Raw genomic sequence first — 15,891 nt, 5'->3', positions numbered from 1 at the left:
GCTGGGCCCTGGAAGGACTTTGATTCATACTTCTGTGGGGTTAATTGAACTCTGGGTTTTTTATTTCTTTAAAGAAGCTTTTGTGAAACTTGGTGCACAGATTGGAAATACTTACTTGCAAAGCTGTACTTCATTCTACCTCTCCCTGTCCACTGTCCTCATCTCGGCAAACAGAATTGTCGAGGGGTATGGTATTTGGCAGAATTTTCTATTTTCATGACTGTCTTACCTTGAAAGCTTAATGGTATTTTATTGTTTAGGTGCTGCGTTGGTGCAGTTTGCATGCATGTGTTAGCATTGCACTGATTCTCTGTTCTTAAATTAGTTTTGACTTGTAAGAATCACGGGCTTCTGAGGAATCATTCACTGATACATCCTGCCTAGTCAGTCTGGTTCTGGGTCATTAGCACTCGATGCCTAATTAGAGATTCACTCCTTACATGTGCAGGATCCGTACAGCGTTTGTAATCCTGTCCGTAAGTTTAATTACAGAGTGAAGTTGCAGAGGTGTGGCAAAGACTTGTGAATACTCGGATTAACATAATATTTCTATTTGCTTTTTAGAGTTCCTGGGCTGAGAAAGAGAGTACCTTAAAAAGATCAGAGAAGGTAACGTGATTGTGTACCCCGAGCTTCACACGTTTTGTGCTCCGTGTCTGCCGCACACCCTAATCATGCCTCTTTTTTAGCTGAAGTAACCATGGTCCTAATCCCTCTTGACAGTTAAACGGTGTTATTACGGTTGCAAAGACACCTTCCCAGAAGGGTATGGGTGATGGATTCCAAGTGTAAAAAGAAACACTTGATCGAGACAGTCATTTCAGATCACTGAGTTTATTGAACTGAGGGGAACTTTCTAAGCCAAAGCGTCCCAGTTGGCTATCAAATTTCTCTCATTTAAAAAAAAAAAAAAAATTCCCCTAGCTCTCAAAGTCCGTATCAGGTAAGGAGAGGGAAGAAGAAAATTGGCATAAGCTGTAGCACACATTGAAAGCAGGCGTGGCTGTGCTTACGTGGCCGGAGAGTGTGGTCATTACAGAACTTGCGGTGATCAGTGAGTAGTGGCTTGACTGCTCTAGTCTGGGATTGACAAACTTTTCTGGTAAAGGGCCGGAGAGTAAATTTTTTTGGCTTTGCAGGCCACGTGTGGTCTGGCTCAAACACCCAGCTCTGCCACTATAACGCAGGGCAGCTTCAGGCAATATGTAAACACCTGGGCAGGGCTGTTTTCTGTAAAACTATTTCTAAAAAGAGATGGCAGTGGGCTGCACTGGGCCCATGGTCCATGGTTTTAGGACTACTAAGCTGAACTTTTCATTAGCCTCCAGGAATCATGGGAGAACAAAGACACTAAAAATTGAAAAAAAAAAAAGTGTATATATTGTATCCTTATTTGAGTTTTTGTTTGACTAAGACTGGCAGGTTTAATGCCCTTCTAGCTTGGCAGTGGACAGGTGCTGGGCCTCGGGCCTGTAGAAGCTGCCTCTCCACACACGGTAGCCTGCGGGGGCCACATCGCAGAGTAGACCGCCACCTCGGCTGTGATGCCCACCCCAGCTGTCGGAGCCGGGCCGCTGCCCGTGTGGGTATTGCCCAGCTCTTGTTATGGGGAGGCGGGGCTGACAACACATTCCTACTGCTTGGGGCTCCTTTCTCTGGATTTCACGCAGAGCCCTTGCTACCCTTCCCCCATATCACCTTGACCTCATTCAGCAATACAGCTGACTTCACATCGTGTCTTAATTCCATTTACCTGGAACCGCACCCTTGTCCCCGGAATTAGATTCTGGCACCCCAGTCTGCTTGATGGCACTCAGGGGGCACCCTGGCCTCAAGGAGCCCCTTGCAGACCCTCAGAGAGAACCACTTGTCTCTCTCCGCGGTGACTCCTGTTGTGTCCACGTCCTGACTGAGCAGACGATTCCGAGCTGACTACCTGCCAGACACTGATGGCACCTCCCTCCCACCCCCTAGACGGCTTCTAGTTAACAGAGCTCATACAGTGTAACACTTGAGGAGTAATGAGCTGGGTCCACTCACAGTCACTGGTGTTGCCGGTGTTTTCGCAGAGAGACAAGGAGCTCCAGAAGGCCGTGTTCCTCCTGGTTTACCACGACTGCGCGCTTCCCCTCCTCCACTCTGCGCTCCTGCCTCCGTTCAGGTGGGCAGAGGAGGAGACCGAGGCCGCGCGATGGAAGGTCATCGCCGACTTCCTCAAGCAAAGCCAAGAAAACGAGGGCGCCCTCCAGGCTCTGCTGTCGCCAGCGGGGCTCCATGAGCCTTTCGACATTTCAGAGCAGACCTATGACTTCTTGGGTGAGATAAGAAAGATCGCAGCCTGACTGCGGTGCCCCTTGACCTTCCCCTTCCCGCTGAATCTGATAGACCCTACATGACAACCTGCGTCACATGAGAAAACCAGAAGTAACTGTCCCATCATAACTTAGGCTTTATTCTTTTTTGTTCAGGCCACATTCTATAAGAAATGTTTATCTGGTAATTTGAATATGTGTTAATACAATGAAGTAAATTTTTATGAGAAATACTATTATATCTAAATTTAAAGAGAATTTTTTTCAAAAACCAACTAACAAATTTTTGTTTTGTTTTTCTTTTTTATTGAGTACAGTTATTTACCATATTATGAAAGTTTCAGGTATACAGTATAGTGATTAACAATTTTTAAAGATTATACTCCATTTAAAGTTATTAATACCGGCTCTATTCCCTGTGCTGTACAATATATCCTTGCAGCTTATTTATTTTATACTTAATAGTTGTGCCTCTTAATCCCGTACCCCTATCTTGCCTCTCCCCACTGGTAACCACTAATTTGTTCTCTATATCTGTGAGTCTGTTTCTTCTTTTCTTATTGAAGTATAGTTGCTTTACAATGTGTTAATTTCTTCTGTAGAGCAAAGTGACTCAGTTATACATATATATACACTCTTTTTTATATTCTTTTCCATTATGGTTTATCATAGGATATTGGATATAGTTCCCTCTGCTCTGCAGTAGGACCTTGTTGTCCATCCATTCTGTATGTAATACCAAGTAACAAATTTAAGTTAACTGTATCTATAGATTTATATGAAAGCAAGATGTTATCAAAAGCTAAATTTATGACTATTCAAGGAAGTGAAAATATAATCCACAGACTAGGAGAAGATATTTGCAAATGATATGTCTGATAAGAGTCTAGGACCCAGAATATGTTAAATATATGATTTTGCTAATAAACTTTGTGTTGTGAAATGTAGGGGAAATCAGAGTAATCTATTGGAGAAAGCTGTGTTATTAATCACTGAATTCAGTCTAATATTTGAATGTGGTTTATTCTAATTAGATATAAAAACAGAATCTAGCTTTACCTTTTCAAGTCCATATAATTGGTGCTCTTAAAAAGAAAATAAAACAAAACAAGAAAACACCTCCAGGCTTTGGGGACTAAGTTACCCCACCCCTGTGTCAAAGAACAAAGATTTTGTTGCATTTCAGATAAACCTGTAACTGCCAGTGAAGCTGTCCCAAGCCTTCACTGTGAGCGATAACAGTACAGAGGGCGTTTGTTGAGTGCCTGCTGCGTATGTTCTCATTTACTAGGTTAGCGCTCACAGCTACTATAGGAGGCCAGCGCTGGTTTTCTCCTGTATTACTACAGCTGAAGAAACAGGCCAGGCAGATTCGATAATTTTCCTAAAGTCAGAGCGAGTAAGTGGCACAGCTAATGTACCTCGTAGAGACACCATCTACAACCTAAGACACTCCCGTCATCAGTGCAAACATTTAAGAATTGCATGTGAAAATAAGACGTGAGAAGGCTATTGGAAGAAAAAGACGATCAAATTAGAGTTTAACCTAAACTATCAGAGCACCAACTGAGGAACTTTTTTGGACAGCGTGCTGCCTTAAAGGAGGCATTTACTTTTAGAGATCCATTGTATTATGAAACTCCTGGGCTACATCTTTAGTCAGCTTCCGCTAAACCCTTAACCGAAACTCAACGTGGGCCTTCATCTCCGAACTTAACATGGTATGAAAGGGCTTCCAGCCACAAATGTCATGGGAGAACATGGCCTCGGAGAAGAGATTTCACTACGTCTCCACCGCCCCCCCAGACCCCACCCCATGCCCTCAGCGACGTGTGGGAAACCATCATGACGAGCTGCCTGTCCCCTTCCCAGGGCGGTGCCTCTCTCCCTCTGGGACCATGGCCCTCCACAGCTCCTGCTGCAGGAGAGGGGTTCCCGCCTGTGTAAATGGAGGTGGCAAGCGTATGTACAGAGATTTCCCGGTTCTGTCAGAGTTGTCTCATCTTAGGTCCCTGCTGTCTGGTTTGAGAGAACATGAAACCATGTCACTCCCCGTTGCGAAGGTCATTTTTCTGTAGACTCTTTAATTCCTAGCTGCCACCTTTTACTTTTTCTAATCATTTAGCTTATTCTTAGCATCAAGCCAGAGGTGGGGCATTCTGAGTGAAAGAAAATATTGCTGGTGAATTCCTTTCAGTGAATGCACGGTGTGGAGCGAGGGAGCTTTCCTTAGAGGGTGTTTTCACAGACTGTCTTCTGTGTTCATTTGAAATATGTCGTGCTTGACGAATGCGGCGAACTTCAGGGTTTCTGACACATAAGCAAAACACCGAGACAGGAGAGAAAACAGTTTCAGTCATGCTCAGGCCCAAAAGGAAGGCACGGAGGCAGTTGGCCCTCAAGGAGGAGGCTGTTCCGCGGGGGTGAGCGTGTCTCTGCCATCGAGAGGCTGAAGTTCCCTCCTCAGTCAGTGGAGGCTTTTTTTTTCAAAACAATGAAACCTCTCTGGCTTTTTAATGCCACCTTTTAGCTTCCAAAACAGGAAGAGGCTGTCAAGGAGCCAAAAACATCCTGGAAATGAGTCCTTGGGGGTCCGCATGTCAAGGACCGTGACTTGGCAACACACCGACTTAACCGAGAACTGAAGCGGGGGAGCGGCAAGATGGCAGCAAGTACGGGGTGCCTCCCTGTGAGGGGGGGGTCCCCACATCAGAATCACAGGTCGGAGCAGGGGGACCTTCCCTGGCGGTCCAGTGGTTAAGACTCCACCTTCCAGTGCAGGGGGTACGGGTTCGATCTCGGGGAGCCAAGATCCCACATGCCTCACGGCCAGAAAACCAAAGGAAAAAACAGAAGCAATATTGTAACAAATTCAATAGAGACTTTAAAAATGGTCCACATCAAAAAAAAAAAAAAATCTTAAAAAAAAAGAAAAAAGAACCATTGTGGAGGACAGGGGGATTGGCCCGCTCCCTCCACCTCCAGCCTCATACAATGGATCGAGCATCACATCCATCAGATCTGCTGGAGGCGGAAAATGTTGCAATTCCCTGGCCTGGGGGGCCAGTCTGGATGGCAAGAGACGGGGCGTGTACTACGGAGCATGTACCACCTCAGTCGCCAGTGGTTTTATGGTCTAAGATTGAGGCCAGAACAACTCACAAGGGAGTGGTTGAAATGCATGATACCACATACAAACGGAGCAGATTTAACTTGCCAACCCAGCAGCATCTGGGAAACCTCCAGGGACCAGGGAGGGCGCTGGAAGTGTCATCTGCCAGCCCAGGGCTTTGTCAGTTTACAGTGTTACAGGACATCCTTTGCTGTGGACTTGGTCACTTCCTCTGGTGTGAAGCATTCCAAGCTGGGAGGTTTTCTCTGGGCGTGGAGGTGACCAGAGCTGGCTGGAACCTAGCTGCTTTGTGTTCTGCTTCCTCAAAACAGAGAATCTGAGACAGAGCCCTACTGATTCAAGGCACCGTACATCTGAGGTTTATAATCGCCCATTCGTTCGTTCATTCATTCATTCATTCATTCATTATGTATTTGCTGAGCACCTACTATGCTCCAGGCACAGCATTCGGCTTGGAGGACCCGGTGGGAGCAGCCCTGATGAGATCCCTGTCCTGACTCACAATGCACGATGTAGACGTAATCACACATGAGAACCATGAAGAAGGGCACAGACTGCTGGAAGGGCCTCTCACTGTGTCTTTCCGTTGTTGCTGTGATATTTAAATTCCAGCCATCCCATGTCTGCAGGGTTAAGAGCCCTGAAGCGGGCACCGAGTAAGCGATCAGCACAGGTGGTCCTCCTTACTGCGCTCTCTCTCCCCAGACGCCGCCATCCCACGTTGGGGACCAGCTGGCTTCCACTCAGTTTTTGGATGAATCCCTCACTCTCTGAACTCCCACCGTTCGCTGTCTGAAACTCAGGAATATGTGGATTTAATAACATGTGGATCCCTCAAGAGCCAGACTTGCTGGCGGAAATTCTGATACTTGAAGGCAGTAATCGAGTAATCACATAGATTTGGACGGGGAGGGATGGGAGGAGTGATAAATGAATGGTGAGTGAAGGGCTGTGCCATGATGGGTAGGAAAACGGAGGCCTCGGAATTTATGCCTCAGTGACTGACACTGAATGAGGGCGTGCAGGCGTGCAGGCAGAGTATAAAATGGAAACCAGAAATCACGGATGGAAAACAGCTTGCACTCGGGACTTTGGTAATATGGCCCTTGGGTAGTCCATTTCTCGTGCTCTGGAGACAGACTGGACCTTAACCTGCTCATTTGTATTTGACTTTGCCAACAAAGATTAACTTTGCCGAACTTTGCCCTTTCGAAGAGGCCACTTGGGGAGATAACTAAAAAGGCTCCAGGTTTTCTGAGCCATTCTCCAGGGAGGTCTCTCTGGATGACCCAATCATTATCCCATGAGTCCATCCTTTTTCCTGCCAGCTGTCCTTTGACCCTGAAGCCTTCTGTGCCTGCCCAGACCCCAAGGACACTGGGAACCAGACTCAGTTCTTCCTAATGGCCACAAACAGCATTAACCGCAGCCTCCTCCCAAGCCTGGGGCTGTGGTTGTGTGCATTCTAACTCCCCCATTTGGGAGTCAGATTGATTTGTAGAGATAGTAGCTGCAATCCAGCTGTGTCTGAATGAGCAGGCCAGAGCCAGTGAGACATGAGTGTCCCTGCAGGGTGAAGGGGGAGGGCTGGGCTCCTCCTTCTACAGGGGGAAGCAAGTGCATGGACATCTGGTGCATTTGCTGTCCAATATCCATAGACTTCTGGTAGCTCCACCGCCCCTTCTCCTTCTGGAGGAGCCCCCCCCCCACTACACCACACCCTTTGATCCCTTTCATCACAGCTCCAGGAGGGGCTATGATTGGCTCAAGAAGATCAGGATATGCCACTCCTCTGGTCACAGTGATTGGATTAAGAATGGGCCAATAGAGAGCAAACCCCAGATTTATTCTAGAGCCCTCTCCTTCCCTGCCCAGTGTAGCAGGAGATGTGAGATCTGGAGCCACTGTGTATTGCAGCAACTTTACTACTGGGAAGTGAAAGCCTAGAGCTGTGTGTACATGGGGGTAGCACTGAGTGAGGTTAAGAACAAAGCCAACGGTAGTGACAGCGACAGGCAGGCAGGGCTGACCAAACAGGGGATCTTAGGTCCTTGGTAGCATTGTTTGAGTCCCTGGATCAAGCCTCACCTGAAGCCAACATTCCCCCAACTTCTCACTTACCTGAGGTAATAAATTCCCTTGGTTGTTAGAGCCAGTTGGGATGGGTTCTTCTAACACGTGCAGTGGGAAGAATGGATATGCTGTCCCTTCTCCAAGCATCTCTGGCTTTCTCCTGGCCTGCCCCTTATCAGGCAACCAATAAATCTTTTATGAAAAATGTATAAGGCGATTTATTGGTGGGGAGAGAGTTTGAGGAAGAAGAGACAAAAAAAAAAGAGAGAAGCAGTTGTCTCCAAAGTCTTTCTGACGGAGAGGGTAGATTCAGTCATTCGAAAACATTTATTGAGTGCTTACTGTGTGCCAGGCAATATTCAATACAGAGTTACTGCTCCTCTGAAGCCAACATCCGAGGGAGGGCAGGGGCGGGAGACAAACAATATGCAAATGAATCAATAAACAAAAATACGAGGTAGTGATAAGTGCTATACAGAGAATCAAAACAGGCTGGTAGAGTTTTGGTTCTGGTCAAATAGAGAGAGATGTTCTACCCTTTCCTCCCCACTGAATGCAACTAAAGCCCTGGACAGGATGCATGGAGCAGCTTTCTGAGGACTCTGAAAAATAAGTAGAAGTGGGACTATTTGGGAAGGAAACCAGAATTGAAAGTACTACCAAAGTGGTGGTGAGTTTCCCATTTTTTCCCTCCAGATTCTTCAGGCCTGGGCTCAGACAACATGAAACCTAGAACTGTGTACAGGATACAGACCAAAAACATCTCCGAAAAAGCCCTCCATTTCTGGGCTTAGGAATGGGAAAAGAGAGCCCCGTATAGGGCAGAGAGAGTGTAGAAAACCCCTGTTTATTTGTGGAGTTTTTTCCATTCTTTCCTGCCCCCAGGCAATCTAGTGACAGTAGGGGTGACAACGGCAGTGGCAGCCAGACAGGTGACTAAGGAAGGGCACCCTTCTCTCTGACCAAAGGAACTGTGGTCCTAAGAGCATGGGGGGAAATCCTTCTTTCTTTCTCTTTCTCTGTGTAAATATATCTTGTTGCTTTTTGTCACAGTACAGCAGGGAAAGTAAAACCCTGGCTTTTTAGCCAGGGGACCAAGGTGAGGGTGGAGGGGTCAGGATCACCTGGGAACTGGAAAGTGTGGGGGGATCATGGGGAGGAGGGCGCTAAAGAAAGTGATCCCATAAAGTAGTGTGTGAGTGTCTTAGCTGCCCCTAAACAGCATGCCAAAGGATTTTAGAACTGAGCAGCACGGTCCCAGACTGATCCTAGGTCCAAGACTAGCACACACACCAAACAGATCTCAATAGCACTGCAAAGCCTTAAAAACTGAACTGACATTGTTCAGGTGGTTTCAGACCAGAGAAGGTAGACAGGAACTTACTTGCAGCCTGCATCTAACCAGGTTGGTCACCTGCTAAAGCAAACAAAAATTCAACATTTTCTATAGGATTTGAAGAAGACCCATAATCCTATAACATAATATTCAAAATGTCCAAGGTAAAATCCACAATTACCTGATGTTTGAAGACCCAGGAAAATCTCTCAAAGGGGAAAGATGAAAGGACAATAAGAGACAACAAGTCTGAGATGACATGGTTGTTGGAATTGAGACATTAAAGCAGCTGTTATAATCATGCTCTAAGAAGTAAGGGCAAATCCCCTCGAAATGAATAGTCTCATCAGAGAAACAGATGATATAGAAAGAACCAGATTGAAGTTTTAGAAACAAAAAATACAATAACCAAAATGAAAAAGATTAATTGGATGAACTCAATAACAGTATGCAGACGATAGAAAAGTCAGTAAATTTAAAGATACTTCAATAGGTCAACATAAATCAGTATAGATAGATCAATACAAATTGTCCAGTTGAACAATAGAAAGGAAATAGATTGAAAAAATAAACAAATCCTTAAGAACCCATGGGACAATGCCAAAAGGTCTAACATTCTTGTAACCAGGGTCTCAGTAGGAGGGGAGAAATAGTGTAGTACAGGAAAAAAAAAGTTTTTTTGAAGAAATAATGGCTGAAAACTTTAAAAATTCGATGAAAGACTCAAAAGTTACAGATTCAAGAAGCTTAGTGAACAACAACAAAAAAAACTCAGGGAAAGCCATGCACAGCCATATCAGAATCAAACTATAAAACTAAACACAAAGAAAAAAAAGTCTTGAAAGCAACCAAAGAAAAACAATGCATTCAACAGAGGAAACAACAGATTGAATTACTGAGAATTTCTCATCAAAACCAGAGGCCAAAACATTTCTTAAGTGCTGAAAGAAAAAACAAAACTGGCAACCCAGAATTCTATATTCTGCAACAATACCTTATAGGAACGAAGGTGGAATTAAGACATTCTCAGATGAAGGAAAACTAAGGGAATCTATTGTCAACAGACTTGCTCTGAAAGAAATGCTAAATGAAGTTCTTCAGGCAGAAGGGAAATGATACCAAAGGAAAGCTTGGAACATCAAGAATGAAGGAACAGCAACAGAAATGGTAAATATCTGGGTAAACAGATTAATTTTTTCTCTTAAGTAAGTTCTTTAAAATATGTATGATGGTTGAAAGCAAAAAAACATAACATTGTCTGATGGGGTTTTCAACGTATGCATTTATAACATGAATGACAACTACAACTGAAAAGAAGAGGGTAAAGGGACCTACATGTTCTTCACTCCATCCGAAGTGGCAAAGTACTCTTGAGTTGACTGGAAAGTTAAATATGTATACTGTAGATCCTAGAGCAACTTCTAAACAAGTAATACAAAGAGACATGGTAAAAAAACTCAATAGATGAAGTAAGACGGAATACTAAAAATGTTTTTAAAATCCAAAAGAAGAAACGAAGAAATGAAACAAAGAGCAAACAAATAAAAAACAAAAAATGAGATGGTAGACCAAAATCCAAATATATCAATAATTACATTAAATGTAAATAGTCTAAAAATACCAATTAAAGGCAGCAAATTGTTGGGAGTTCTCTAGTGGTCCAGTGGTCAGGACACAGCACTTTCACTGCCATAGCCGAGGGTTCAATCCCTGGTCTGGGAACTAAGATCCCACAAGCTGTGTGGCACAGACAAAAAAAAAAAAAGCAAATTGCAAAATGGATTAAAAACAAAGGCCCAACTCTGTCATAACCACACACACACACACACACACACACACACACACACACACACACCATTATTAATATAGTGATATAGGTAAGTTAGAAGTAAAAGAGTAGGAACATATATATCACGCAAACACCAAGTGTATTATAATAAACATGCAAACATCAATTATAAGCAACAGTATTTGCATACATTGTTGGTGGGAGTATAAATGGTTTAACCACTTTGAAAAATAGCTTGACATTATCTAAAAACGCACACCACATGACCCACAATTCCATTCCTGAGATATTCCCAACAAAAATGCATACCTAGATGCCCTGAAAGATATGTTCTAGAATTTTCATAGCAGTGTTACTAATTAAGACCCCAAATTGAAATAACCCAAATGTTCATAAACACTAGAATGAGTAAAGTGTAGAATATTTATACAATGGGATACTGTGCAACAGTGAGGGAACTGCAGCAGTGAGGGAACTACAGCGGTGAGGGAACTACAGCAGCACACAACAACGTGGATGAGTTTCCCAGGCATAATGTTGGGCGAAAGAAGCCAGACGCACAGAAATTCATTCAGAATCAAGCAGAACTGACTGATAGGGTTAGACATCATGGGAGCAGACATCTGGGGAGAAGGGAGGGCGAAATGACTGGGTGGCGTCTGGCAACGTTCTATTTCTTGCTCTGGGTGGTGGTTTCATGGTCTGTATGTTTTGTGCATTTTTTTCTGTAAGCATATTATACATCAACAAAAACAATTTTGAAATGATTTTTTAAAATCAGAACGGAGGGACTTCCCTGGTGGCACAGTGGTTAAGAATCCACCTGCGAATGCAGGGGACTCAGGTTCGATCCCTGGTCTGGGGAGATCCTACATGCCACGGAGCAGCTAAGCCCGTGCGCCACAATGACTGAGCCTGCACTCTAGAGCCTGCGAGCCACAACTACTGAGCCCAAGTGCTGCAACTACTGAAGCCCACATGCCTAGAGCCCGTGCTCTGCAACAAGAGAAGCCACTGCAGTGAGAAGCCCGCACACTGCAATGAAGAGTAGCCCCCGCTGGCCACAACTAGAGAAAGCCCGCGTGCAGCAATGAAGACCCAACTCAGCCAAAAATAAATAAAATTTTTAAAAATATCAGGATGGAAATATTAACAGAGGAGGTGCTGGTCTTACTATGGAAAGGAGAAGCAAAGAGAAGTGATTTCAGGATTAGAATTAGATGAACAACTACTTGTTAAGCGTCTGCCGTTAGCCAGAACTGTCCTGGAAGTTTTCAAATAGACTATATCTCATTTAACTCGCCCCAACACACAAAGGAGAAAATGTGACCCGCAGCCTCACACCAGGCTCTGACCTTGTCTCACAGTGCATTCACACCTACAGCCCCAGCGAGGCATCAGCTGGACTGGAAGGCGAAGATGTTCTCACAGCTCTAAACTTCTGTCCGTCCCGGCATCCCATTGCCTGTGATGCATTATGAATCCTACAGCTTTCTTATGAAGAGCCTCAGTAGATTGTGCTATACTTCATTGCATATAATAAAACATGACTTGGCTAAATGTAAAATGTTTAAAATATGCCAAATTTTTTACAGCCTTGTTTTGTCACATCTTCCCTTCTAAACATATGAATTGTCTTAGAAGGTAGAAGTGGCTCAGGCCGTGTCCAGGTTCTGGTATTAACTCTACTTCATAGTCCGAGAAAGGTTATTTTCCTTCTTGTTTTCCCTGAGCTGTTCCCATAGACTATGTGCCATGTTGTCGGTGGCTGAGTCCAGGGTATCCTACAGCCCAAGAGAGTGGCCACGGCTGATTTACAACAGTCCGGAGAGGGGGCAAGAGGTGGGATTCCTGGGGCAGTGCCTGCTGTGCTGGGTTCATCCTGCAAATGAGGTGGGGCTGGAAAGCAGGTGGGATCAGGGCCTCACTTCCCCGCTAGATCCCCCCAGGCCTGAAGGAGGGCATGACCGGGCTGGCTTGACGTTTACTCCATGTGCCCTTTGCCTCTCTTTGCAGTGACTTTGCTTTGGGCTCATTTGTCCAAACTCCCCTGTCCCCTGGCTCTCACCCAGCTCTCTCCCAGCCAGGCAAAGGCCCAGCAGATTGCTACCCTGACCTGTGCCCAGGAGGGCCGGCCCTGATTGTTCAGGAACTGGCCTCTTGTGGTGGACATCTCCTGACCCCAGCACACAGAGCAGTCCTCCCACATCCCCTCCACTCCAGGGCTGAGGCCACGGAGGGCAGGGAGAATGGACCTCCAAACCCCGAGCATCCCCAGCAGACTTTGGGGCACCAGGCCTTCCTGCAGGGTGGCAGATTCTCAGATTGACAGGCAAAGGGCCCACATCTCCAGGCCCTTTCTTTAGAGGGAAAGGAGCCACTTGGTCGCTGGGTCACAGCCCTGGAGCTCGGCCAGTAGGCAGGCGGAAGGCAGGAAGGAACCGCTTGGCCCCAAGCCTGGCTCCTGGAAGCACCGGCTGGGGTGCTGGGGCAGGGAGGGGGTGCCCACTGGGGCGGATTCTTCCCAGAGAGGGAGGCCTTCTCCGCTGGGAGAGAAAAGTAGGAGAGGAGGATGGTGACAAGGGTGCAGAGAGAGAAGGAAGTGCCACGTCCCCAGGACGGGGCAGGAGCTGGAAGTGAGGGTGGCTCCTCACCCTCTGGCTTGAGGCCCCCAAGGTGGAGAAGGCGGGAGCAGGGCATGCTGTGACCTTGACTTGACCTGGCAAATTCTTGGTCTCCTCACTTGGAAAAGGGGCAACCCGGTCACGTGCCGGGCTGTGGGGAGCACCAGAGCTGACTGCGGATTTCTTGGCTCCTAGTAGCTCTTCAATAAACGGTCCTTGTTATTCAAGCGGCTCAGCCTGTATTCTGGGCACCCGGTTGGGGTGGTGGCTATAGCTGGCCTCCCCTGGAGTAGCATGCCTGGGATTCAAAACTTCCTTAGGAGGAAAAGTCTAGGAAGAGGCTCCGGCTCTCCTTCCTTAGCGACTCTGCCCCAGCCCGGGCGAAAGCCTGTCTGATGCACGAACCGCATTTCACTGAGGATTCTCTTGGCTGGAGCCAGTGGAAGGACCTGCTGGGCAGGAACGGTTTTTTTTTTTTTTTTTCCTTCCAGGCAACGTCCTCTGATGGGTGTGTCGGGCAGGAGGTGATATTTGAAGGGCTGCGGGCACGGGCTGTGGAGCCAGGGCGCCAGGCAGTGGGTGAGAGCATGGCCTCCCACGACCCACCTCCCACCAGCTACACCCAGCCCGAAGTGCCCTCGGGGATCGCGCTGTTCCTCACCATCCCCTACGCCTTCTTCTTGCCCGAGCTGGTGAGTGGGGCCGTGGGGGCCACCTGCATAAAGTGGGGGCTGGGAGATGCCGGCCTGGAGCTGGAAGCAGCTCCCTGGGGAAGGGGCTCCAAGGCCAGAGCTTCCGTGGCCTCCAGTCTCCCCCATGGGGCTCCAGGGTGGGTGTCCCCTAATCCTTCCCTGAGCACCTCTGGGCTTCTGCAGTATGGGTGGGTCATCTGCTCCCCAAATGAAACCCACCGGGGTAACTGGGCAGGCGACCTGGTGATCGGAGGTGTGGGCGAACTGCTAAAGTATCCTGGGTCCTCAGGAAGATGTTGGGAACGGACTTTTATTATGTGGTTTCTTTTCTCCAACTACTTGTTGTTTGTGCTTTTCTAAAGTTCACAACGGGGGCACTCTGTCTTTCCTTCTGAGAGCAGCTCTTCCAAGATTTTCTTAATTGTCACGTCAGCTAACCTTGAACTTGGAGTTGTGTGGGAAGTTGCTTATGATAACATCTGCCATAGAACAGTCGTGTGAGATGCCCTGGGTGCTCTCAACGACCTGCCACTGCTTTCCTCTCCGGGTCCCTGCAGCTGAAATGGAGCCCCAATCCTTGCTGGGTCCAGAGTGTTCAACAGAATTTGAGTCCACTCCGAGCCGGCTGTCACCATGTACATTTCACTGACGGGGATCACAAGTCTGGTGAACAATTTAGGGCAGAGGAGTTTCTTTTGGTTTTCGAGCACCTTCTGAAATATCTAGTTTGTGGGTGATATTTTCTTACCGACTCTGAGTTTGGCAGTGCTGGCCCTGGGCAGGGAGAAAAAGACAGAAAGTGGTTCCAACTTCCAGTTGGAACTGACGGCCCTGTCACCCTGTCATCTGCCTGGAAGGCTGGCCTGATTGAGTGATCTTTTGGCAAACTCGCTAAAGGGAGCCCATTGATGGCAACAAGAAAGCTAAGCCTGGGAGTTCCCTGGTGGTCCAGTGGTTAGGACTCCGCGCTTCCACTGCAGGGGGCTCGGGTTCGATCCCTGGTTGGGGAACTAAGATCCTGCATGCCCTGTGGCACTGCCTTAAAAAAAAGAAAGAAAGAAAGAAAGAAAGGGAAGCCAGCCAGGGTGGGCCCGACGTTTGGGTGGCTCCAGCTGAAACCCCACCCAAGAAGCAGGTTTCTGCCAGGCCTGGCCCCTAGTGGGATACAAGTCAGGGGATCCCGCCAGACTGATGGCATCTCAGCGCTCCTGTGAGTTCTCTGGACCAGGTGTGCCCCTCGCCTCGGAACAGCCACAAGAATGGCCAGGGTCGGGGTCGACTCCTCCCCATTTTATGGAGCACATGCTCTATGTCGGTCACACCAGCCACCGGCGACAGGACCCATGCCCTCCCAGGTTCCCTGTCTGCTGGACAGAGGCCCGCAAGCACTTCCTCGCTACAGTCAGACGGTGCTTGAGGGGGCGAAGGTCCTGCGCTGTGACACCAGCAAGGAGAGGCCATCCGACCTTGTCACCTCGGAGAGGGGTCCGGGCCTGTCACTGAGGAGGCGACTTTGCAGTTGGACCTCAAAGGACAGGCTGGATTTCCAGGCTGGGGGGCAGGAGAGGGAAAGGCCTGGACCCCAGGAGAGGCTGGCAGGCAGTAGGCTGGAGGGATGGGGCTTCAGGAGTCAGGAAAGTACCGGTGGTCGTGAGAAGGGCCATCTGGTGCCCGCAGCCCCAGGACGCTGGGCTCCTGCAGCGGAATTCCCCTGCGGGAAGAAAAGTGCTTTGTTATGCTGGGCTCTGGGGCCTTGAGGATCTCAGGGGGTGGGATGATGTCACTGGTTCCATATCGTTCATTTCTTTTTCTTTTGAAATCGTTTTAGATTTATAGCAACGCTAGTAACAGCAGAACAGTGTTCCCATATACTCTCTACTCAGCTTCCCTTAAGGGCCACATCTTACATAGCACAACTGTCAAAATCAGGGA

The 15,891-nt window shown here is 47.4% G+C and overlaps 1 protein-coding gene across 10 annotated transcripts in view; it reads left to right on the top strand.

Annotated features, from left to right (window-relative positions):
* The window catches only part of NPHP1 (nephrocystin 1), a 105,033-nt gene that overhangs the window by 63,662 nt on the left and 25,480 nt on the right, over window positions 1–15,891 (top strand). For 5 of the 10 annotated variants that reach the window (XR_003794886.1, XM_029231812.1, XM_029231810.1 and 2 more), the window contains 2 exons: window positions 565–609; window positions 2,070–2,316. Coding sequence is in view for 9 of the 10 variants with exons in the window: in XM_029231812.1 (XP_029087645.1) it covers window positions 565–609; window positions 2,070–2,316 (292 nt within the window). In the remaining variant the exon portion in view is untranslated. Of the gene's footprint in view, window positions 1–564; window positions 610–1,439; window positions 1,583–2,069; window positions 2,569–13,758; window positions 14,085–15,891 lie in introns of those variants that run through there. The other 5 variants (XM_029231818.1, XM_029231815.1, XM_029231819.1 and 2 more) reach the window with 5 other exon arrangements.

Source organism: Monodon monoceros, unplaced genomic scaffold (assembly GCF_005190385.1).
Source record: "Monodon monoceros isolate NGI ecotype Baffin Bay Population unplaced genomic scaffold, NGI_Narwhal_1 Super_Scaffold_19, whole genome shotgun sequence".
Classification (NCBI taxonomy): domain Eukaryota; kingdom Metazoa; phylum Chordata; class Mammalia; order Artiodactyla; family Monodontidae; genus Monodon; species Monodon monoceros.
The sequence above is the reverse complement of the archived record's forward strand: the minus strand, read 5'-3'. Positions and strand labels throughout refer to the sequence as shown.